The 25,748-nt window shown below is 41.4% G+C and overlaps 1 protein-coding gene across 1 annotated transcript in view; it reads right to left on the minus strand.

Moving 5' to 3' along the window:
* Window positions 1–767: 767 nt before the first annotated feature.
* The window catches only part of STAG1 (stromal antigen 1), a 788,714-nt gene continuing 763,733 nt past the window's right edge, over window positions 768–25,748 (minus strand). The window contains exons 28-29 of the mRNA XM_053709754.1: window positions 19,696–19,776; window positions 768–2,088 (exon numbers count right to left, since the gene is read on the minus strand). Coding sequence (XP_053565729.1) covers window positions 2,065–2,088; window positions 19,696–19,776 — 105 coding nt within the window. The 3' untranslated portion in view covers window positions 768–2,064. The remainder of the gene's footprint in view (window positions 2,089–19,695; window positions 19,777–25,748) is intronic.

Consider the following 25,748-nt stretch of genomic DNA (forward strand, 5'->3'; position numbering starts at 1 on the left):
AAAAATCATTTGATAAACTTTTCGGAAGGATTGCGATTGACCCATATGTGAAATGTCAGCACCTGAGTGTCAATGCCCTGTGGATTCTGAAAGAAATACAAGCTAGTAAGCCAACCACAGATGGCATGGGTGCATAGCTGCCAATCACAGGCTATGTTCAGCTATGGAGTATAAGTGCACAGTCACTCCAGGAGGTGATTTATTTAAAGGGATAGTATAGTCAAAAATAAACTTTCATGGTTCAGATAGAGCATGCAGTTTTAAGCAACTTTCTAATTTACTCCTATTAATTTTTCTTAGTTCTCTTGGTATCCATTTTAAAAAAAGCTGGAATGTAAGCTTAGGAGCCGGCCTATTTTTGGTTCAGTACCTGGGTAGCACTTGCTGATTGGTGTCCAAATGTAGCCAATCAGCAAGCGCTACCCAGGTGCTGAACCAAAAATGGGTTGGCTCCTAAGCTTACTTCCAGCTTTTTAAAAAAAAATAAACCAAGAGAATGAAGTAAAAAATTATAATAGGAGTAAATTAGAAAATTGCATGCTCTATCTGAATCATGAGCGTTTATTTTTGACTAGACTATCCCTTTAACTCCATTGCTAAGGTTAAGCACAATTATATACAATTAAATGCTTTAAATGTGAAAATAGTAAGAACATAATTGCTGTATTTCTCAAATTATTGCTCTCCCTCAACAACCAAAAATAATTTGAAATTAAAAAAATAAGAGACGATCTTACCAAACTTTAAAGCCAGGATAGAGAATAACATTAGTTAAAATTATTTTTTTATTTGAAAAACACTAGTGTGTTTTTTTTATTAAAAAAACAAAACAAAAAATCAATACAGAACAGGGAAGAGAAACAAGATTTAATTGTGCTGGGAAAAATATTTTTCCCTGAAAAGGCATTAAACTCAGAACAGTTAACACTGAAAATGTAATTATTTTCAACATGAAAAAGAGGGAGTGAAAAAAAGACCATCCAAGTACTTTTGTAGAGACAACAGTAGAACAGTTTAAAATTTGCTTTTTCTCTCTTTACAAAAATATTACTGCTGAATTGTACTTTACTGCATGGCGAATAGACTCTGTTCATTTGTACTATAATAAGTTTGCTTTATTTATTTTAAAATATGCACAATTGTGTTGAACAATACAAGTAATATAAAAAGTGTTGAACAAAAACAAACAACCCCCCATCAAAAAAAAAAAAAAAACTTTTTTTTTTTTTTACTGTAAATTATGCAACAGAGTTTCTGCCGTATGAAGATAATTTGCTGGTATCAGTTTGTAAAAATGTACAGACAAGTACTGATAGAAAAAAAAAAAGGTTACCTTGTCCTTTCTTGTTAGAAAATAAAGATACATAAAATTCTGTAGTGGAGCAAGAGTCTTGGATGCAAAATATAAAATAAAATAATTTCTGATGTAAAATTAAATACAATGATTACATAAGCGATTATCTGTTTATGTCCAAAGTTTCTGGGTTCGCAGGACTAGATTCCAAGAAATGTTCGCCATTCTCTTCTACCTTATATTTTTTTAACCAGTTTTATTCCAGTGCATTTTTGAAGTCTGTTGTCAGTCAACTGTGTGGAGATCAACCCTATGCCAGCTGATACTTTACATTTAAAAACACAAGTTTTTTTTTTTTTTTTTTTTTTAAACATTAAAAGGCAAAAAAGTGTTCAGTTTAATCTTACAGCAGGAAATTAACAGGTAAAAAAAAAAAAATTGCAACAAGAGGTTGTCCATAAAATAGTCCATATTTAACCAGGGATTTATTTTCTTCCCTTTCCCCAAGGTAATAAAATTTTTAAATTGCTGTTTGTGGTTAACATCTTCTGCAGTATGGATTCAAAATATGTTCTATCTTCCTTGTGAGACAACTGGAAGCGGTTCTCACCTGTGTGCAGAATATTTCCATACCACAAGAGTTTGGCTTCAATAAAACTAATTGTTTAAAAAAAAAAAAAAAACTTTTTCTGATAATTTTTTTTTTTTTTTTACAGAAGCTCACAGTATACAGGCCTAGAGACAACGGAGTATCAAGTGTGCACCAATCCTCAGAACATTGTCATTCCGAATCCCTGAAAAAAAAGAAAAAACAGTTTGATTGTGTGATGGTTCAGTGTATTATAAAAACTTTAATGTTCCTACCAGTATTAGTTAAAGGGACATAATACTCATATGCTAAATCACTTGAAACTGATGCAGTATAACTGTAAAAAGCTGACAGGAAAATATCACCTGAGCACCCCTATGTAAAAAAGGAAGATATTTTAGTAAGTTCTGTGTAAAAAGTTATACTCAGCTGCTCCCAGCTGCAGGTAAAAGAAATAAAAAATGAAGAAATGAACAGCAGCCAATCAGCATCAGCAGTGCTGAGGTCATGAACTCTTACTGTGATCTCATGAGATTTGACTTAACTCTCATGAGATTTCATAGTAAGCTTCCTTTACCTGATTGGTGAAATAAGATGAGAGTGCACGATGCTCATCCTTTCAGATGTCCCAGGACAGACACACTAAAATGCTGCTTAGAAATCCTTTAGAATGGGAGGTGGCTACTGAGGAACTTTTGAGGTAAAATATCTTTATTTTTTACATAGAGATGTTCAGGTGATATTTTCTAGTCGGCTTTTTACAGCTGTGCTGCATCACTTTCAAGTGTTTAAACATTTGGGTATTATGGCACTTTAAGCTAGGACCTAATTCAAACGATTCTGATAAACAGATTGGGCATCAGTCATGTCAGTAAGAAACCACAAAAAAGGGGTAAATACAGAAACATTCAACACCAATGGTATATTACTACAGAAATAAACCTCAAAGATGTATCCATTCAACTAAAATAACATGCTCCACAGCAAGGTGCTTTCACCCATTTAAAAAAAAAAAAAAAAGTCTCTGGACTAGGAAGGAAACTACTGTGTGAGCATTTAACATCATTTTTAATAACCGTACAATTGGTACATGTTATTCATGGATTGATGGCTGCAGCAGATCCGAAAGTATTGTTTTAGTCTGAAAGATATTGGTCTAAATTTACATTACAATTTATTTTGCGCACTAGTCACTACACGCACATCTGAGTGACTCCTCACATAACATTGCTATACACAGAGAATCTGATAAATCGTAGGCGGAGCTTTAAAACCAGCAACATTTTTATGAAGTAATGGATGGTTAGAAGAAAAAAAATGTTAAGGCAGTGATGCCCAAAAACGCAAAAAAACAATATACATTCTTACCTGATAAATTAATTTCTTTCATGATAGTGAGATCCCACGAGTTAACAGGTAAAAAGAGTAGGCAAGAGACACCCCAACACACCAGATATTTAAATCCCTCACACTTCCCATGTTCCTCAGTCATACATATAGCCAAGTAGATTAAAGAAAAAAAGGAAATGGCTGTATTACACTAAAACATAAATTATGCTTACCTGATAATTTTCTTTTCTTCAGATGGAAAGAGTCCACAGCTGCATTCATTACTTTTAGGAATTCAGAACCTGGCCACCAGGAGGAGGCAAAGACACCCCAGCCAAAGGCTTAAATACTCCTCCCACTCCCCTCATTCCCCAGTAATTCTGCCGAGGAACAAGGAACAGTAGAAGAAATATCAGGGTGAAAAGGTGCCAGAAGAACAAAAATCACAGATGCTCCATATAAAAACACGGGCGGGGAGCTGTGAACTCTTTCCATCTGAAGCTTAATTTATGTTTTTCTTCATAAATGGAAAGAGTCCACAGCTGCATTAATTACTTTTGGGAAAACAATACCCAAGCTATAGAGGACTATATGCTGAGCTAGCTGTCCAGCTAGCATAAGGAACTCCAGACCAACAGAGACCCACCAGTCTCATAGAAACAAGAGGAGGCAATGCCCAGACCCCAGAAAAACAGAAACCACGGGATAAGGCCGGGAGTCTGAAACAGAGAGGATCTTCCCCCAACACAGTGCAACCGCACTCTAAAAAGCAACTGAAGATGAAGGTCCCCAAGTCGCAAAAAGGTAGCTCAGAATACGGAAATATTCAGAAATGAAACCTCGTGCAGCAAGCTCAGATAGGTCTGACGAACAACACCTGAAGCAAAAACACTGCACGCTGCAGGGCATGCAGAAAGCAGCTGATAGGATCCTTAAGATTGCTAAGTATCCACTAACCAGCGGATAACGTTGAAGGCTAAGAGCCACCAGTCCTTCCCACAAATCCTGAACATGGAGAAAGGAGAAACCTCAAGAGGCTTACCGTACCTCGAATGCTCCGAGGACGAATTTAGCAGAGCAACAGATCTCAGATCCTGCTCCAACACCGGAGCAGCCCAAGCGACAGACATGTCTGATAGACGGGGGGACAAAAAGGGGAAACTCACCCACCCCAACAGAGCCAACCCAATCCGCTCCTCCAAAATAAGGCACTCCCAAGGAGAACCCCCTGGGACCTAGAAAAGAAAAAAGTGCAATAGATCCGTAGGAAGACCTGTCACAGCTCTCTTAGACAGTTCCAGAGAAGAAAGTTCCCGAAGGAAACATCACACCACAACCTGAGCTTTAGACCAAATAAAAATCATCCTCATCGGCTGAAGATAAAAGATAAGGCAACCCATAGGTTATCATCCAGGAAGAACGGACAGCCCCGCAGGACCAGCCCAACAGGGGTCCGAGACTTCCAAGCTCAGAACTGGAACAGGATACACAAATAACAAAGACTATAAGAAGATTACTTCATCCCCTTATGTCTATGCATTCAAGTCAGTCGAAGACTAAGACTGAGAATTCCCAGACCCATTAAGAGTGGGATCCAGCAGCGCCAAAAACTTAGCTTAGTAGAACACGAAGGCGCACCAGTCTAAAACAAAAGGCGCAACATACCTCCGCCAGGACAGAAGAAAAAAAAAGGCCCGAAGGTTGACCCCCCCGAGGCCTCAGGGGCAGTAGCTCCCCCGGAGCGCTGAACTGGACCAGGCGATCCCACGCCTGACGAGCCCCAGTTAACCGGACACGGAGAATATCGTAAGCACACTCCTGGGAGGTGAGGTGCAGATGCACCAGCGCCAAAGATATTTGTCATGCGGAACTGTGTTGGAACCTTTCGGTGGGAACAGGCCACACTCCATAGAAGGATAAGTAGCGTTTGGGTTACCTGCATGCGTAGCAAGAGTTGGTGGAAGGGAACTTGTCTCATGGGAAATAGAATCCCCAGAGACGGATGGCTCAGTGGGCATCTGATTCCCCGATCCCAAGGAACAGAGGACTCTAAAACGGCATTCGGAACATAACTGATGGGCATGTATCACCCAGGCCAATTCATATTCTTTGCAAGAAGTAGAATCTGAATCAGAGACATTAGTCTCCAAAAAATCAGATTCCTCCATAACTGGGTCACTGAATAAAAAATGGACCAATAAGAAAAATCTAAACGGCACCTTACAATGGCTGGGGCACTCACCACCTCCAGGGAACCAGACACCAGCGAACCAGTATTTCTCCGTCACCACAGGAAAGCGGAAACGGAGTCACAAGGTAAACCGTGCAGTCCATGCAAAAAGCACGCCCGACCGTAAAGGTTGCGTCACTAGACATAGGCCGTTATGTTCCAAAATAGCCATGAGCCGAAGCAACACTACACAGTAGCAGACAGAATCACATAACAAACATGACTGTTCAATAATCAACCAGGAGATATTAACCCTTGATTCCTACATACAAAAAGGAGCCTCACTGAGACCCTATGTTAAAGTTATCCCCGAAAGGTTGTAGCCCCTCTTGGATAAACAGTTGTAATTACAATACATCCATGATGAAAGTAAAATGAAACTTTCTTACCGGAATCTACGCTGTGGAACAGGAACACGGCCCTTCAAGTGTGACAGATAGTAGAGTCACTTCTGCCATGTACTTCAGAGAAAATAGCAGGCAGCAAAACTCGTCAATGCCGATTGCTTGTGGAGCTGTTAATGAGTCGAGATGGTTTCGCAGAAAGACTCTCCCTGTATCTCCGGACCCTAACTTTCACCCATGCTCTCACTGAGAGGCTGACAGGACTACTTAAAACTCCAGTCCCATGACGAAAATGTCAGGGTGCCAGGAATCAGACAGACGAGAAGTGCAAAAATAATCACACCTTTATTAATAGCAAAAAATAATAAAAAGTCCACAAGTCAAATAACAAGCCAGGAGTAAAAACCAGAGCTGGTAGTCAGACGAGCCGAGTCAGGAGCCAAAGCGAATAGTCAGACGAGCCGGAATCAGGAACAAGGAAAACAGCAGAGTCAGGAACAAGGAAAACAGCAGAGTCAGGAACAAGCCAGGGATCAGGAACCAGGAAGGACGTCAGGCAGCCAGGTAATACACAGGAGCTTTCACAAACAGGTCTGTGACAACGCAAAGGCAAAGCATACTGAACAGAGGCCCTTTAAATAATAAGTGATGACATCACAATTCTGAGACTGCATCCTGTCTCACATGGATGATGCACAACAGTCTGGCCATAAAAGGAAGTGCAGGCAATGAGCAGCATCCCCTACAATGCACCAAGTCAGGAAGAGAGGCGAGTAAAATGGCTGCCAGCAGCACATGGCAAACACAACAGGGAAAAAACCCTGACAGTACCCTCCCCTCAACGACCCCTCTCCCGCGGGAGGACAAAAGGCTTATTGGGGAAACGGGCATGGAAGGCACGGAGGAGGGCAGGAGCATTTACATTAGAGGAGGGAACCCAAGAACGCTCCTCCGGACCGTAGCCCCTCCAGTGAACCAAATACTGTACACGGCCCCTGGACATACGAGAGTCAATAATGCTGCTGACCTCATACTCCTCATGGTTGTCAACAAGGATAGGACAGGGACGAGGCAACACAGTAGTAAACCGATTACAAACCAATGGTTTCAAGAGGGAGACATGAAAAACATTGGAGATGCGCATAGCAGGAGGAAGGTCAAGAGCGTAGGCCACAGGATTAACCCGTCTGAGTATTCGAAAAGGACCAACATAACGAGGATCCAATTTATTGGAAGGCACACGAATGTTCAAGTTGCGGGAGAACAGCCAAACTCTCTCACCAACCTGGTAGGAAGGTGCGGGGTGACGCCTACGATCAGCCTAGAACTTTTGTCGCTGCATAGAACGATGAAGGCAATCCTTAATCTTCACCCACGTGGAACGGAGTTGCCGGAGATGCTCCTCCAAAGCCGGAATACCCTGAGACATGAATGAATCGGGCAACAAGGATGGTTGAAACCCATAATTCGCCATGAACGGGGATAACTTGGAGGAAGCATTAATAGCACTATTACGAGCAAACTCTGCCCAAGGTAACAGTTCAGACCAATTATTGTGGTGATCTGAGACATAGCAATGGAGGAACTGTTCCAGAGCTTGATTAGACCGTTCCGCAGCCCCATTGGATTGAGGGTGATATGCAGAGGAGAAGGAAAGCTGGATCCCCATTTGAGCACAAAAGGAACGCCAAAATCTGGAGACAAACTGGCTACCCCGGTCCGACACTATCTCCTTGGGTAACCCATGTAAACGGAAGACCTCCCGGGCAAAAATTGAAGCAAGCTCTTGAGCGGTAGGCAGCTTCATCAAGGGAATGCAATGTGACATTTTAGAAAAACGGTCAACCACCATAAGGATAACAGTATTGCCATTGGAAACAGGGAGCTCAACAATGAAGTCCATGGAAAGATGTGTCCAAGGACGCTCACCATTAGCAATAGGTTGAAGAAGACCCACAGGAAGACGTCGAGGAGTCTTATTCTGTGCACAAACTGAGCAGGAGGCAACATACGCAGCAACATCAGAACGAAGACCTGGCCACCAGAATTGTCGAGTGACAGACCAAATCATTTGGTTCTTGCCTGGGTGACCTGCGGCTTTAGGATAGTGGTAAGTGTGCAAAAGTTTAGTTTGAAGATTCTCAGGCACAAAACACTTACCACTAGGTTTCTCAGGAGGTGAATTAGTTTGTGCAGCCAGGATCTCCTCCCCCAAGGGAGAAGTCAAATTAGTACGTATGGTAGCAAAAAATATGGTCAGGAGGTATAACAGGAGTAGGTACAGACTCCTCCTTGGACAGAGGCGAAAATTGTCGAGAGAGGGCATCAGCCCTAACATTCTTACTACCAGGCAGGTAGGAGACCATATAATTAAACCAAGACAAAAAAAGCGCCCATCTGGCCTGTCGGGGCGACAAACGTTTTGCTTCAGATAGATAAGTTAAATTCTTGTGGTCAGTAAGAATGAGCACTGGCACGCTAGTACCCTCGAGAAGATGCCTCCATTCCTTAAGTGCCAAAATTATAGCCAGTAATTCCGTGTCGCCAATTTCATAATTGCACTCCGCTGGAGACAATTTCCTAGAGAAGAAACCACACGGATGCAAGGAACCGTCAGGTGTAGGAGGTTGAGACAAGAGGGCACCTACTCCAGTCTCAGACACATCGACCTCAAGAACGAAAGGCAGGACAGGGTTAGGATGAGCCAGCACTGGAGCGGCAGCAAAGGCAGTCTTAAGACTATCAAAGGCCTTAATGGAAATAGGTTACCAATGGAGTGGATCATTCTCTTTACGGGGTCATGTCTGTGATAGGTTTGACCATGAAAACCTAAACTTTCTATAGTAATTGGCGAACCCCAAAAAACGTTGAATAGACCGAAGACCAACTGGGCGAGGCCACTGCAGAACTGCAGATAACTTGTCAGGATCCAAGGAGAACCCTGCAACGGAGATAACATAACCTAGGAAGGTTACTTGAGTCTGATGGAACTCACATTTCTCGAGTTTACAAAACAGGCCGTTCTCACGTAGTCTCTGAAGAAACCGTGTAACATCAGAACGATGAGTCTCAAGTGTGGGTGAGTGTATGAGGATGTCGTCTAAGTACACCACAACACACTGTTAAAACATATCTCGTAGGACATCATTAAAAACTCCTGGAAAACAGCAGGAGCATTACATAGGCCAAAGGGCATTACAAGATACTCATAATGCCCGCTCCTGGTGTTAAATGCTGTTTTCCATTCGTGGCCCCCCTTAATCCTAACAAGATTGTACGCCCCTCTCAAATCAAGTTTAGTAAAGACCGTAGCTCCCTTGAGGCGGTCAAAGAGTTCCGTAATAAGCGGAATAGGGTAAGCATTCTTAATGGTAAGACGATTAAGACCCCTATAATCGATACATGGTCTTAACTCGCCACCCTTTTTCTTCACAAAGAAGCAGCCAGCCCCTGCAGGAGAGCAGGATTTGCGGATGATCCCCCGCGACAGAGCATCGGCAACATACTCCACCATAGCACAATTCTCTGCAACAAACAGAGGGTACACCCGGCCCCGAGGAGGAATGGCTCCGGGTTGCAGGTCTATGGCACAATCTTAAGACCGGTGAGGAGGCAACGTACCGGCATGCACCTTGTCAAACATGTCTAGGAACTCTCGGAACTCCTCTGGCAATTGAGATACCGAAGAAGTGCACAAGACTTTAACTGGTTTCCGAAGACAAGTGGAAATACATTGCGGGGACCACGACAATATTTCGGACCTGCGCCAGTCGAGACTGGGATTGTGCTTTTCGAGCCAGGGATAACCCAGAACAACCGGAAAATGCAGAGAGTTTATCACCTGGTCCTGGAGGGTTTAAAAATGGAGAGCCCCAACAGCCATGGACAACGGAGCAGTTTCGTGAGTAACGAGTGCGGGCTGAAGGGGCCTGCCATCAATGGCCTCAATAGCAAGCAGAACGAGGCAAAACAGGAATGGAGTGCTTTGATACAAAAGCACTGTCAATGAAATAGCCCCCAGCACCGGAGTCAACAAAAGCCTGAGTGACTATGGAGGAGTCCACCCAGGAAAGGACAACTGTGACCAAAGGTTTCTCCTTAAGTGGTTCCGGGGACGAGGATAAACCACCCAAGGTCTGCCACCCAACAGGACCATAGGTGTGAGCGTTTCCCGGCCGTGTAGGACAAGACTTCAAAAGGTGGCCCTGTAACCCACAATAGAGGCAGAGCCCCTCCCTCCTCCTAAAGGTCCTCTCCGCTGCGGAGAGACGCGTGAATCCCAGCTGCATCGGCTCAGCAGTACCTGGTGACTCGGGAACAGGAGGCATGGAGGGAGAGGGAGGCATGGGTGGGAACGAACACGTAGGAGACAATGGAACATGAGGCTTCCGCAAGCGCCCCTTGAAAGAGGGCCTCTCTCTGAGTCTGATGTCAATTAGGATCAAAAAAGACACCAATGCCTCGAGATCCTCTGGTAAATCTCTGGCAGCAACTTCGTCTTTGATCGCATCAGAGAGCCCATGAAAGAAGCTCTGCGGCAAGCGTACAGAACTCAATAGCATACTGAGCAACAGATCTTGTACCTTGCTGAATGGACATGAGTCGTTTAGCAGCAGAGGAGGAGCGAGCCGGAACATCAAATACCCTTTGAAAGGAGGCCACAAATTCAGGGTAATTTGAAATCACAGGTTTATTAGTCTCCCACAAGGGATTAGCCCAGGCAAGAGCTGTGTCAGAGAGTAACGAGATGAGAAATCCCACCTTAGCTCTGTCAGAAGGCAATGCCTGAGGTAACATCTCAAAGTAAATGCCCACCTGGTTCAAAAACCCTCTGCACTGGATAGGATCGCCTCCATATCGCTGAGGTAGAGGTGCAGAACCGGACATGCTCCTGGTAGGCATAGGTGCAGCAGCGGAAACAGGAGCAGCCATAACATGCGGGACACTTTGGTCCAAATGTGCAGTGCGAGTCAGCAGGGTTTGCAGGGCTAGTGTAAATTGATCCAAGCAGTGATCCTGTTCATCCATCCTGGAAATTATAGCAGGTAAAGCTGGATTATTAGCACCATCAGGATTCATGGCCTTTGCGTAATGTCAGGGTGCCAGGAATCAGACTGAGACGAGAAGTGCAAAAATAATCACACCTTTATTAATAGCAAAAAATAATAAAAAGCACAAGTCAAATAACAAGCCAGGAGTCAATACCAGAGCTGGTAGTCAGACGAGCCGAGTCAGGAGCCAAAGCGAATAGTCAGACGAGCAGGAATCAGGAACAAGGAAAACAGCAGAGTTAGGAACAAGCCAGGGATCAGGAACCAGGAAGGACGTCAGGCAGCCAGGTAATACACAGGAGCTTTCACAAACAGGTCTGTGACAACGCAAAGGCAAAGCATACTGAACAGAGGCCCTTTAAATAATAAGTGATGACATCACAATTCTGAGACTGCATCCTGTCTCACATGGATGATGCACAACAGTCTGGCCATAAAAGGAAGTGCAGGCAATGAGCAGCATCCCCCACAATGCACCAAGTCAGGAAGAGAGGTGAGTAAAATGGCTGCCACCAGCACATGGCAAACACAACAGGGAAAAATCCCTGACAGAAGAGTACTACCCTCCATAAGAGACTATTGAAAACTTCTGACACTTCTCTGCCAACCTCCTGGGACGAAAGGCAAAGAATGACTATGGGATGAGGGAAGTGGGAGGAGTATTTAAGCCTTTGGCTGGGGTGTCTTTGCCTCCTCCTGGTGGCCAGGTTCTGAATTTACCAAAATTAATAAATGCAGCTGTGGACTCTTTCCATTTATGAAGAAAAAGGAAATGAATTTCTTCAGACACCAAACTTTACCTCCTCCATTGACAGAGGCAAAGAGAATAACTGGGGATTATGGGTAGGGGAGTGATACTTAAAGGGACAGTAAAGTCAAAACTAAACTTTCATGATTCAGATAGGGCATGCAATTTTAAACAACTTTCCTATTTACTTTTATCATCAAATTTGCTTTGTTCCCTTGGTGGTATTTTTGAAAAGCTAAACCTAGCTAGGCTCAAACTGATTTCTAAACAGTTGAAAACCGCCTCCTAGCTCAGAGTATTTTGAAAGTTTTTCACAGTTAGACTGTGCTAGTTCACATGTGTCATATAGATAACATTGTGCTCACTCCCGTGAAGTTATTTAGGAGTCTTCACTGATTGACTACACTGCATGTCTGTCAAAGGCACTTAGATAAGAAGGCTGTCTGCAAAGGTTTAGATACAAGGTAATCACAGAGGTAAAAAGTATATTAATATAACTGTGCTGGTTATGCAAAAACGGGGAATGGGTAATAAAGGGATTATCTATCTTTTTACATAAGACAAATTTTGGTGTAGACTGTCTCTAACAGCTTCGCTGTGGTGCTCTTTGCCGCCTCCTGCTGGCCAGGAGTGATATTTCCACTAGTAACTGATGACTTTGTGGACTCACCATATCTTAGGAAAGAAAAAGCCCTGCAGACTGACCTTGTCCTTTAAGTTGTATTGTGCTTATCTCAAGACAAGAAAGTTAAAGAGTAATTTTTTCCATCCAACACCATGAAAATAGAGATACAGGGTATGGCAATTGTAAGATATATAAAACATGTAATGTGGCCCATCGAAGGCAGTGCACGCACATTACAGGGATTTGTAAAGCATACAGAAGCCCAGCAAATTAGTGGATAAATCTACATTTTGCCCTGGAGGACTCTGGCATATCCACAGTGGGAGAATATTCGTACTTCCCAGCTGAACTTCTGTCCTCTGCCTTTACAGGCACCTTTGAGGATGATAATGGGTCACGGGTAGGTAAGAGAACCCCCCTGATCCTAGCAATCTTCTTAATCTTCAGCACTTCAAAGTTTCCCCTTCTCCTTGCAGAGGCACAGCTATACATGGAACCACGGAGGGGATGCTTGCTATGGAGAAGAAAATTTAGAATTTCAGGACTGTTTTGTCTCCTCCTGTTGGTCAGGAGCTAATATCCTTCATGTTACGGATCTTTCTTATGAATGAGATAAAGTGACTGATACCCTTTAGTAATGTGAGACTACAATGGGAGGAATTCTTGTAGTGGATAAAATATTTTGTCACAGTGAAGAATCTTGAGAGAAGGAACTCAAAGACAGCCTGTAATATTGTCACTCGTCAACTTAAAGCAATTATAAAAAAAACATAATTTATGTAAGAACTTACCTGATAAATTCATTTCTTTCATATTAGCAAGAGTCCATGAGCTAGTGACGTATGGGATATACATTCCTACCAGGAGGGGCAAAGTTTCCCAAACCTCAAAATGCCTATAAATACACCCCTCACCACACCCACAAATCAGTTTAACGTATAGCCAAGAAGTGGGGTGATAAGAAAAAAAGTGAGAAAGCATAAAAAATAAGGAATTGGAATAATTGTGCTTTATACAAAAAAATCATAACCACCACAAAAAAGGGTGGACCTCATGGACTCTTGCTAATATGAAAGAAATGAATTTATCAGGTAAGTTCTTACATAAATTATGTTTTCTTTCATGTAATTAGCAAGAGTCCATGAGCTAGTGACGTATGGGATAATGACTACCCAAGATGTGGATCTTCCACGCAAGAGTCACTAGAGAGGGAGGGATAAAATAAAGACAGCCAATTCCGCTGAAAAAAATCCACACCCAAAACAAAGTTTAAATCTTATAATGAAAAAAAAATGAAATTATAAGCAGAATCAAACTGAAACAGCTGCCTGAAGTACTTTTCTACCAAAAACTGCTTCAGAAGAAGAAAACACATCAAAATGGTAGAATTTAGTAAAAGTATGCAAAGAAGACCAAGTTGCTGCTTTGCAAATCTGATCAACCGAAGCTTCATTCCTAAATGCCCAGGAAGTAGAGACTGACCTAGTAGAATGAGCTGTAATCCTTTGAGGCGGAGTTTTACCCGACTCGACATAAGCAAGATGAATCAAAGACTTTAACCAAGACGCCAAAGAAATGACAGAGGCCTTCTGACCTTTCCTAGAACCGGAAAAGATAACAAATAGACTAGAAGTCTTTTGGAAATTTTTAGTAGCTTCAACATAATATTTCAAAGCTCTAACTACATCCAAAGAATGCAACGATCTTTCCTTAGAATTCTTAGGATTAGGACACAATGAAGGAACCACAATTTCTCTACTAATGTTGTTAGAATTCACAACCTTAGGCAAAAATTTAAAAGAAGTTCGCAACACCGCCTTATCCTGATGAAAAATCAGAAAAGGAGACTCACAAGAAAGAGCAGATAATACAGAAACTCTTCTAGCAGAAGAGATGGCCAAAAGAAACAAAACTTTCCAAGAAAGTAATTTAATATCCAGCGAATGCATAGGTTCAAACGGAGGAGCTTGAAGAGCCCCTAGAACCAAATTCAAACTCCAAGGAGGAGAAATTGACTTAACAGGTTTTATACGAACCAAAGCTTGTACAAAACAATGAATATCAGGAAGACTAGCAATCTTTCTGTGAAAAAGAACAGAAAGAGCAGAGATTTGTCCTTTCAAGGAACTTGCAGACAAACCTTTATCCAAATCATCCTGAAGAAACTGTAAAATTCTAGGAATTCTAAAAGAATGCCAAGAAAAATGATGAGAAAAACACCAAGAAATGTAAATCTTCCAGACTCGATAATATATCTTCCTAGATACAGATTTACGAGCCTGTAACATCGTATTAATCACAGAGTCAGAGAAACCTCTATGACTGAGAATTAAGCGTTCAATCTCCATACCTTCAAATTTAAGGATTTGAGATACTGATGGAAAAAAGGACCTTGCGATAGAAGGTCTGGCCTTAACGGAAGAGTCCACGGTTGGCAAGTGGCCATCCGGACAAGATCCGCATACCAAAACCTGTGAGGCCATGCTGGAGCCACCAGCAGAACAAACGAGCACTCCTTTAGAATCTTGGAAATCACTCTTGGAAGAAGAACTAGAGGCGGAAAGATATAGGCAGGATGATACTTCCAAGGAAGTGACAATGCATCCACTGCCTCCGCCTGAGGATCCCTGGATCTGGACAGATACCTGGGAAGCTTCTTGTTTAGATGAGAAGCCACCAGATCTATTTCTGGAAGTCCCCACATTTGAACAATCTGAAGAAATACCTCTGGGTGAAGAGACCATTCGCCCGGATGTAACGTTTGGCGACTGAGATAATCCGCTTCCCAATTGTCTATACCTGGGATATGAACCGCAGAAATTAGACAGGAGCTGGATTCCGCCCATACCAGTATTCGAGATACTTCTTTCATAGCCAGAGGACTGTGAGTCCCTCCTTGATGATTGACATATGCCACGGTTGTGACATTGTCCGTCTGAAAACAAATGAACGACTCTCTCTTTAGAAGAGGCCATGACTGAAGAGCTCTGAAAATTGCACGGAGTTCCAAAATGTTGATTGGTAATCTCACCTCCTGAGATTCCCAAACCCCTTGTGCTGTCAGAGACCCCCAAACAGCTCCCCAACCTGTCAGACTTGCATCTGTTGAAATCACAGTCCAGGTCGGAAGAACAAAAGAAGCCCCCTGAACTAAACGATGGTGGTCTGTCCACCACGTCAGAGAGTGTCGAACAATCGGTTTTAAAGATATTAACTGAGATATCTTTGTATAATCCCTGCACCACTGGTTCAGCATACAGAGCTGAAGAGGTCGCATGTGAAAACGAGCAAAAGGGATCGCGTCCGATGCAGCAGTCATAAGACCTAGAATTTCCATGCATAAGGCTACCGAAGGGAATGATTGAGACTGAAGGTTTCGACAAGCTGAAACCAATTTTAGACGTCTCTTGTCTGTCTGAGACAGAGTCATGGACACTGAATCTATCTGGAAACCTAAAAAGGTTACCCTTGTCTGAGGAATCAATGAACTTTTTGGCAAATTGATCCTCCAACCATGTTCTCGAAGAAACAATACAAGTCGATTCGTATGAGATTCTGCTAAATGTGAAGACTGAGCAAGTACCAAGATATCGTCCAAATAAGGAAATACCACAATACCCTGTTCTCTGATTACAGACAGAAGGGCACCGAGAACCTTTGTAAAAATCCTTGGAGCTGTTGCTAGGCCAAACGGCAGAGCCACAAATTGGTAATGCTTGTCTAGAAAAGAGAATCTCAGAAACTGATAGTGATCTGGATGAATCGGAATATGCAGATATGCATCCTGTAAATCTATTGTGGACATATAATGCCCTTGCTGAACAAAAGGCAGAATAGTCCTTATAGTTACCATTTTGAATGTTGGTATCCTTACATAATGATTCAATATTTTCAAATCCAGAACTGGTCTGAAGGAATTCTCCTTCTTTGGTACAATGAAGAGATTTGAGTAAAACCCCAGCCCCTGTTCCAGAAGTGGAACTGGCATAATTACTCCAGCCAACTCTAGATCTGAAACACATTTCAGAAATGCTTGAGCCTTCACTGGATTTACTGGGATACGGGAAAGAAAAAATCTTCTTGCAGGAGGCCTTATCTGAAAGCCTATTCTGTACCCTTGTGAAACAATGTTCTGAATCCAAAGATTGTGAATCGAATTGATACAAATTTCTTTGAAAAATCGTAATCTGCCCCCTACCAGCTGGGCTGGAATGAGGGCCGCACCTTCATGTTGACTTGGGAGCTGGCTTTGGCTTTCTAAAAGGCTTGGATTTATTCCAGACTGGAGATGGTTTCCAAACTGATACCGCTCCTGTAGGGGAAGGATCAGGCTTTTGTTCCTTATTGTGACGAAAGGAACGAAAACGATTAGTAGACCTAAATTTACCTTTAGATTTTTTATCCTGTGGTAAAAAAGTTCCTTTCCCCCCCAGTAACAGTTGAAATAATAGAATCCAACTGTGAACCAAATAATTTATTACCCTGGAAATAAAGGGAAAGCAAAGTTGACTTAGAAGACATATCAGCATTCCAAGTTTTAAGCCATAAAGCTCTTCTAGCTAAAATAGCTAGAGACATATACCTGACATCAACCCTAATGATATAAAAGATGGCATCACAAATAAAATTATTAGCATGTTGAAGAAGATTAACAATGCTATGAGAATTATGATCTGTTACTTGTTGCGCTAAAGCTTCCAACCAAAAAGTTGAAGCTGCAGCAACATCCGCTAAAGATATAGCAGGTCTAAGAAGATTACCTGAACATAAGTAAGCTTTCCTTAGAAAGGATTCAATTTTCCTATCTAAAGGATCCTTAAAGGAAGTACTATCTGCCGTAGGAATAGTAGTACGTTTAGCAAGAGTAGAGATAGCCCCATCAACCTTAGGGATTTTGTCCCAAAACTCTAATCTGTCAGATGGCACAGGATATAATTGCTTAAAACGTTTAGAAGGAGTAAATGAATTACCCAAATTATTCCATTCCCTGGAAATTACTTCAGAAATAGCATCAGGGACAGGAAAAACTTCTGGAATAACTACAGGAGATTTAAAAACCTTATTTAAACGTTTAGATTTAGTATCAAGAGGACCAGATTCCTCTATCTCTAATGCAATTAAGACTTCTTTAAGTAAAGAACGAATAAATTCCATTTTGAATAAATATGAAGATTTATCAGCATCAACCTCTGAAACAGAATCCTCTGAACCAGATGAATCATTATCAGAATCAGAATGATGATGTTCATTTAAAAATTCATCTGAAAAATGAGAAGTTTTAAAAGACCTTTTACGTTTACTAGAAGGAGGAATAACAGACATAGCCTTCTTAATGGATTTAGAAACAAAATCTCTTATGTTAACAGGAACACTCCGAGTATTAGATGTTGATGGAACAGCAACAGGTAATGTAGTATTACTAAAGGAAATATTATCTGCATTAACAAGTTTGTCATGACATTCAATACAAACAACAGCTGGAGGAACAGATACCACAAGTTTACAGCAAATACACTTAAGAAAAAAATTGATTATTTCAAATGCATTATCCCAAATAATGAAACTGACTGAAATAAGGAATATTGAACATCCTGAATCAAGGCAAATAAATGTTTAAACACAAATATTTAGAACTTTATATAAAAGTGCCCAACCATAGCTTAGAGTGTCACAAAAATAAGACTTACTTACCCCAGGACACTCATCTACATGTAGTAGAAAGCCAAACCAGCACTGAAACGAGAATCAGTAGAGGTAATGGCATATATAAGAGTATATCGTCGATCTGAAAAGGGAGGTAAGAGATGAATCTCTACGACCGATAACAGAGAACCTATGAAATAGACCCCGTAGGAGATCATTGAATTCAAATAGGCAATACTCTCTTCACATCCCTCTGACATTCACTGCACGCTGAGAGGAAAACCGGGCTCCAACCTGCTGCGGAGCGCATATCAACGTAGAATCTAGCACAAACTTACTTCACCACCTCCACAGGAGGCAAAGTTTGTAAAACTGATTTGTGGGTGTGGTGAGGGGTGTATTTATAGGCATTTTGAGGTTTGGGAAACTTTGCCCCTCCTGGTAGGAATGTATATCCCATACGTCACTAGCTCATGGACTCTTGCTAATTACATGAAAGAAAAAGGATTACCTTTAATGCTATATTCCATATTGATACTTGTCAGAATTGCTCAAATGGATGCTAAGAATTCTTTGGCCCTTTAAATACCTGCTACTGAAACTTTTATTGTGATAATTACTGTTAGGCCTGAATTAAAACTTTACAGTATCAAATCCAATAGAAGGAAATATACAATTCCGGTTTACTATGCTTATTCATTCTGAGAGTATTTCCCATAATTGCCAATGAGCACAATTTGTTGACTGGTTTCCTGCTTAAAAGGGACGATGTAGTGAAAAACAAAAAGGTGGGTGATTTAAATAAAACATCAAGTATCTAAAGTTTGAAAAATATACAGTTCTTACATTTTTTGCAGCTAAAGCTCTTAAAAATTATAAAAAAACTGCTGGGTTTCTATTGAGTATTCATACTTGCGTCATTCTTACTCTAAACAGAGATAAGGGTTTTCCCTCACTCTCTAAATAGCGTGTTCACAGCCAGGACTCATTAGCCGACGTGCCTGGGTGATGCAGAATTTGCACACTAATGTGCAGAGCTTATAAAACGTAATTTTCTATTTAAATAAGAACAGCAGCACAGGTAAACGCATAAAAATAATAAAATCAAGCAGCCCTGCTTAAAATTGCATGCTCTATCTAAATCATGAAAGTTTAATTTTGACTAGACTATCCCTTTAAGTTTCTGTTCTCCTGGTAAAATCTGAAGCCTGTTTAGGTAATCGGCTTAAACATTGTTGCCTAAAATAAAAAAACGTCTGTAAGGGTCTTTCAATTCTTTTCTGCCTATAATCAAATCTTCTCTGATTTCACTTCTTATGCAGCCATTGCACTTTATAGAAGCCCAAGAGAAACAGTTTACTCAGAAACATTCTCCCTTTTAATTTGGTCCCAATAATCCACTTTACCTGCTGAAGTGTATTAAATTTTCCACTCTTCTCTCCAAGTATTGGGCTTTGTTTTACAGACAGATATAAGATAAAGAAGCATGTATATGAACACAATTTGATAAAGTATTGAGCTCTGATTATACCTACAAGCTTAACTCATTTTTTTAGATTGTGGCTTAAAAACACTAAATCAGTTATTTAAAAGACACAAATAAACTGACATGTATATAAACTGCTTAAATTACAGTGTAACAGGAAGTGGGAAAGTCGTCTTTTGGAAGGAATTAGTGGTCTTTGAGAAGCAGCAACTTCATTCTCTTTCAACTGTATACTTAGAATGCTGTGTGAGGTACCCCTGTTACTATTTTAAGTTCTTCCTGCAAAACTATATACTGTACCCTTGCATTGTTATATGAGAGACACGTCTCAAAAGTTACATTTAAGAAGTACTTACTGAATCATCTTCAATGATGGCAGCAGAGTCAAAGAAGTCTGGCCTGAGCTCTGCTCTTTCCCGTCTGTTTCGTGAAGGAGGCTGCAAAATACAATTTCTTGAGTTAGAAATATAACTAAAGGTGCATTCAAGTATAATATAATAGAGTAAGTTTATGAAAAAAACATGCTAAAATACACAAGTGTGCTCTATCACAGACAGAGCTCTAAACAAAAATCAAAGCTGTTCTTTAAACAAAATGCCACCTCCCCTTTTTCTTAACTCAAATATCAGGGCCGATCCATTCCAATAAGTTAGTTTTGAAATCAAAGAATCATATTAGTACATTGCTGGTAACACCATCAAAAAGAACTAAACCTGCTGCAGGGAGATTTAATCTTCCTACTTTAGTAACAAGCTGATGGCTATCTTACAACCTTACATACACAACTTAATAAGTAAAAAGTTCTATAACATTCATTTATGCAAGAAAAAACATAATTTATGCTTACCTGATAAATTTATTTCTCTTGTGATGTATCGAGTCCACGGATTCATCCTTACTTGTGGGATATTCTCCTCCCCTACAGGAAGTGGCAGAGAGAGCACCCACAGCAGAGCTGCCTATATAGCTCCCCCCTTAGCTCCACCCCCCAGTCATTTGACCGAAGGCTAGGAAGAAAAAGGAGAAACTATAGGGTGCAGTGGTGACTGAAAGTTTAAAAATAAAAATATATATGCCTGTCTTAATAAACAGGGCGGGCCGTGGACTCGATACATCACAAGAGAAATACATTTATCAGGTAAGCATAAATTATGTTTTCTCTTGTAAGATGTATCGAGTCCACGGATTCATCCTTACTTGTGGGATACCAATACCAAAGCTTTAGGACACAGATGAAGGGAGGGACAAGACAGGGACCTTAAACGGAAGGCACCACTGCTTGTAGAACCTTTCTCCCAAAAATAGCCTCCGAAGAAGCAAAAGTATCAAATTTGTAAAATTTGGAAAAAGTATGAAACGAAGACCAAGTCGCCGCATTACAAATCTGTTCAACAGAAGCCTCATTTTTAGAAGCCACGTGGAAGCCACAGCTCTAGTAGAATGAGCAGTAATTCTTTCAGGAGACTGTTGGCCAGCAGTCTCATAAGCCAAACGGATGATGCTTTTCAGCCAAAAGGAAAGAGAGGTAGCCATAGCCTTCTGACCTCTCCGCTTACCCGAATAAACAACAAACAATGAAGATGTTTGACAGAAATCTTTAGTTGCTTGTAAGTAGAACTTTAAAGCACGAACCACATCAAGATTGTGCAACAGACGTTCCTTCTTTGAAGAAGGATTAGGACACAGTGAAGGAACAACAATCTCTTGATTGATATTCTTATAAGAAACAACCTTAGGAAGAAACCCAGGTTTGGTACGCAAAACCACCTTATCTGCATGGAAAATAAGATAAGGGGAATCACACTGTAAAGCATATAGCTCAAAAACTCTTCAAACCGAAGAGATAGCTACTAAAAACAAAACTTTCCAAGATAGAAGCTTAATATCCATGGAATGCATAGGTTCAAATGGAACCCCTTGAAGAACTTTAAGAACTAAATTTAGGCTCCATGGCAGAGCAACAGGTTTAAATACAGGCTTGATTCTGACCAAAGCCTGACTAAATGCTCGAACGTCTGGGACATCTGCCAGACATTTGTGTAGAAGAATAGACAAAGCAGATATTTGTCCTTATAAGGAACTAGCTGATAATCCCTTCTCCAAACCTTCTTGGAGAAAAGACAATATTCTAGGAATCCTAATCTTACTCCACGAGTAACCTTTGGATTCACACCAATAAAGATATTTGCGCCAAATCTTATGATAGATCTTCCTGGTGACAGGCTTTCTAGCCTGAATCAGGGTATCAATGACCGACTCAGAGAAACCACGCTTTGATAGAATCGGGCGTTCAATCTCCAAGCAGTCAGACGCAGAGAAATTAGATTTGGATGCGTGAACTGACCTTGGATTAGAAGGTCCTGCCTCATTGGCAGAGTCCATGGTAGAACCGAGGACATGTCCACTAGGTCTGCATACCAAGTCCTGCGTGGCCACGCAGGTGCTATCAGAATCACTGAAGCGCTCTCCTGCTTTATTCTGGCAACCAGACGTAGAAGGAGAGGAAATACATAGGCCAGATTGAAGGACCAAGGCACTGCTAGAGCATCTATCAGTACCGCCTTGGGATCCCGGGACCTGGACCCGTAACAAGAAAGTTTGGCATTCTGACGGAACGCCATCAGATCCAATTCTGGTGTGCCCCATAGCTGAATCAGCTGGGCAAATACCTCCGGATGGAGTTCCCACTCCCCCAGATGAAAAGTCTTAACGATTTAGTAAATCCGCCTCCCAGTTCTCTACTCCTGGGATGTGGATTGCTGAGAGATGGCAAGAGTGATCCTCTGCCCATCGGATTATTTTGGTTACCTCCATCATCGCTAGAGAACTCCTTGTTCCTCCTTGATGATCGATATAAGCTACAGTCGTGATGTTGTCAGACTGTAACCTGATGAATTTGGCCGCAGCAAGCTGAGGCCACGCCTGAAGAGCATTGAATATCGCTCTCAGTTCTAGAATATTTATCGGGAGAAGAGATTCCTCCCGAGACCATAAGCCCTGTGCTTTCAGGGAGTTCCAGACTGCATCCCAGCCTAGCAGCATGGTATCTGTCGTTACAATGAGCTACTCTGGCCTGCGGAAACACATTTCCTGAGACAGGTGGTCCTGAGACAACCACCAGAGAAGAGAATCTCTGGTCTCCTGGTCCAGATGCAGTTGAGGTGACAAATCTGCATAATCCCCATTCCACTGTTTGAGCATGCATAGATGTAGTGGTCTGAGGTGTAGGCGGGCAAAAGGTTACTTATTAACCCGGGTTATCTACATTTTTCAACATCCTCCTTTTTTTCCTGCGTGCAATCAGCACTAAGTGCAGGGAATTACCTCCGTTGGAAACACAAAGAGTGATTATCTCCAAAACAACCTGTGATTCTAATATCCAGAAAGCCGATTATCACGGTAACAGCAGTTGAAGTTTGCCGATGACGTCAGACGCCGAGATACACGCGGCGCACTGACTTAGTTTGGAAACTTGGAGCTGTACAGATGATATCGTTGCCACACGAGTGGTGAAGTAAGTAGAAAGAATCTTAAAGCATTAAGTTCAATAAAGTTGAATGACTGTATTGTGCTATAAGGAGTCTACACATTTCCCAAACCCTGAACTTGATTAGTAAAACCTATCTATAAAGCAACAACGAAAAGTTCTGATGCTATAAGAGACTGTCTCTCTCTGCACAACACAGTGGATTTTTAACACATTTCCTCAGCCAAGTCTGCTTACCTAGTATTGAGTATGGAATTTCTACTTGCTTAAATTCTGTTTTTATTATTTTTTATCTGGGGAGACGTCCCTTTGTTTCAAGTTCCAATTTGATTGTGATTGTGTATAATTAAATATTTTTGATATATGATTTAGGCTGCAAGGAATTTTTTAGATATATTTAGTTTTTTCACTACAATTTAACGTATTGTTTCTTTTTAACATACACTAACAATTTGCTTGATACTTCTAATATTTCACCAATATATGGTCACACTGCTAATTGCCACATACTTTGACTTTATTTTGATCATTAGTACACTATTGATAGAACGCTTAACTATCATCCTCCTTAAGTAAGATATTTAAAAACCACTATTTTTTCACGGACACTGTTATTTTTGTATAGATCCTCTCATTTCCCCCCACACACCCTATCTTTCTTTTTGACTGAGGAATCATAATACACCCATTACACTTTGCACATTGTTATATATATATTTTATAACTCTTTTATTTAATACTGGATACAATTGGATACCTTTAGCTTTCTTTTAGCGCACTTACTACCACCAAAACTCCTACCACATTTTTGAAAAGATAGAAGGATCTTTTCTCCCTTGTAAGTTGTGTGGTATCCCATTTATTAACCAGCGCTCTGCTTAAACACTTTTTTAAAAAGGAACTATGTCCATTGACGCTACCATGAGTCCGATTACCTCCATATACTGAGCCACTGATGGCCGAGGAATGGAATGAAGAGCTCGGCAAGTGGTTAAGAGCTTTGATTTTCTGACCGCCGTCAGAAATATTTTCATTTCTACTGAGGAAGGAAACTCTTATAAGAGGGAAGAGAGAACTCTTTTTTATGTTCACCGTCCACCCGTGAGATCTCAGAAAAGCCAACACAATGTTTTTATGAGACTTGGATAGCTGGAAAGTTGACGCCTGAAATAAGATGTTGTCTAGATAAGGCGCCACTGCTATGCCCCGTGGTCGTAGAACCGCCAGAAGGGACCCTACCTAGCACCCTTGTGAAAATTCTGTGAATAGGGATGTGTAGATACGCATCCTTTTAGTCCACGGTGGTCATATATTGACCCTCCTGGATCACAGGTAGAATAGACTGAATAGTCTCCATCTTGAATGATGGAACTTTGAGGAACTTGTTTAGAATTTTAAGATCCAAGATTGATCTGAAAGTTCCCTCTTTTTTGGAAACCACAAACAGGTTTGAGTAAAAACCTAGCCCCTGTTCCTCTTTTGGGACTGGGCGGATCACCCCCATGGTATGTAGGTCTTCTACACAGCGTAAGAACGCCCCTCTCTTTGTCTGTTTACAGACAATCGAGAAATGTGAAAAGTCCCCCTTGGAAGAGAGCCTTTGAATTCCAGAAAATATTCCTGGGACATAACTTCTAAAACCCAGGGATCGTGAACATCTCTTGCCCAAGCCTGAGCGAAGAGAGAGAGTCTGCCCCCTACTAAATCCGGTCATGGATCGGGGGCTACCCCTTCATGCTGTCTTAGAGGCAGCTGCAGGCTTCTTGGCCTGTTTACCCTTGTTCCAAGCCTGGTTAGGTCTCCAGACTGACTTGGATTGGGCAAAATTCCCCTCTTGCTTTGCAGCAGAGGAAGCTGAAGCGGGACCACTCTTGAAATTCCAAAAGGAACGAAAATTATTTAGTTTGGTCCTCATCTTATTTGATCTATCCAGAGGGAGGGCATGACCTTTCCCTCCAGTGATGTCTGAAATAATCTCTTTCAGTTCAGGCCCGAATAGGGTCTTTCCTTTGAAAGGGATGTTCAAAAGTTTAGTTTTAGATGACACATCAGCAGACCAGGACTTAAGCCATAACGCCCTGCGTGCTAAAATGGCAAAACCTGAATTCTTTGCCGCTAATTTAGCCAGTTGAAAAGCGGCATCTGTAATAAAAGAATTAACCCAATTAAGGGCCTTAATTCTGTCCAAAATATCTTCTAATGGAGTCTCCATCTGAAGAGCCTCTTCTAGAGCCTCAAACCAGAAAGCAGCTGCAGTAGTTGCAGGAACAATGCACACAATAGGTTAAAGAAGAAAACCTTGATGAACAAAAATTTTCTTCAGGAGACCCTCTAATTTTTTATCCACAGGATCTTTGAAAGCACAACTGACTTCAATAGGTATAGTTGTACGCTTAGACAGAGTAGAAATAGCTCCCTCCACCTTAGGAACTGTCTGCCACGAGTCCCGCATGGTGTCAGATATGGGAAACATTTTCTTAAAAACAGGAGGGGGAATGAACGGAATACCTGGTCTATCCCACTCCTTAGCAATAATATTCACAATCCTCTTAGGGACTGGAAAAAAACATCAGTGTAAACAGGAACCTCTAAGTATTTATCCATCTTACACAATTTCTCTGGGACCACTATAGGGTCACAATCATCTAGAGCTGCTAATACCTCCCTGAGCAATAAGCGGAGGTGTTCAAGCTTAAATTTAAAGGCCGTCATATCAGAATCTGTCTGAGGAAGCGTCTTTCCTGAATCAGAAATTTCTCCCTCAGATAACAAATCCCTCACCCCTACCTCAGAGCAATGTGAGGGCATATCAGATACGGCTACTAAAGCGTCAGACTGCTCAGCATTCTTCCTTAACCCAGAGCTGTCCCGCTTTCCTTGTAAACCAGGCAGTCAGGATAAAACCTCTGTGAGGGTTGTATT

The sequence above is a fragment of the Bombina bombina genome, chromosome 4 (genome assembly GCF_027579735.1).
Source record: "Bombina bombina isolate aBomBom1 chromosome 4, aBomBom1.pri, whole genome shotgun sequence".
NCBI classification, from domain to species: Eukaryota; Metazoa; Chordata; class Amphibia; order Anura; family Bombinatoridae; genus Bombina; species Bombina bombina.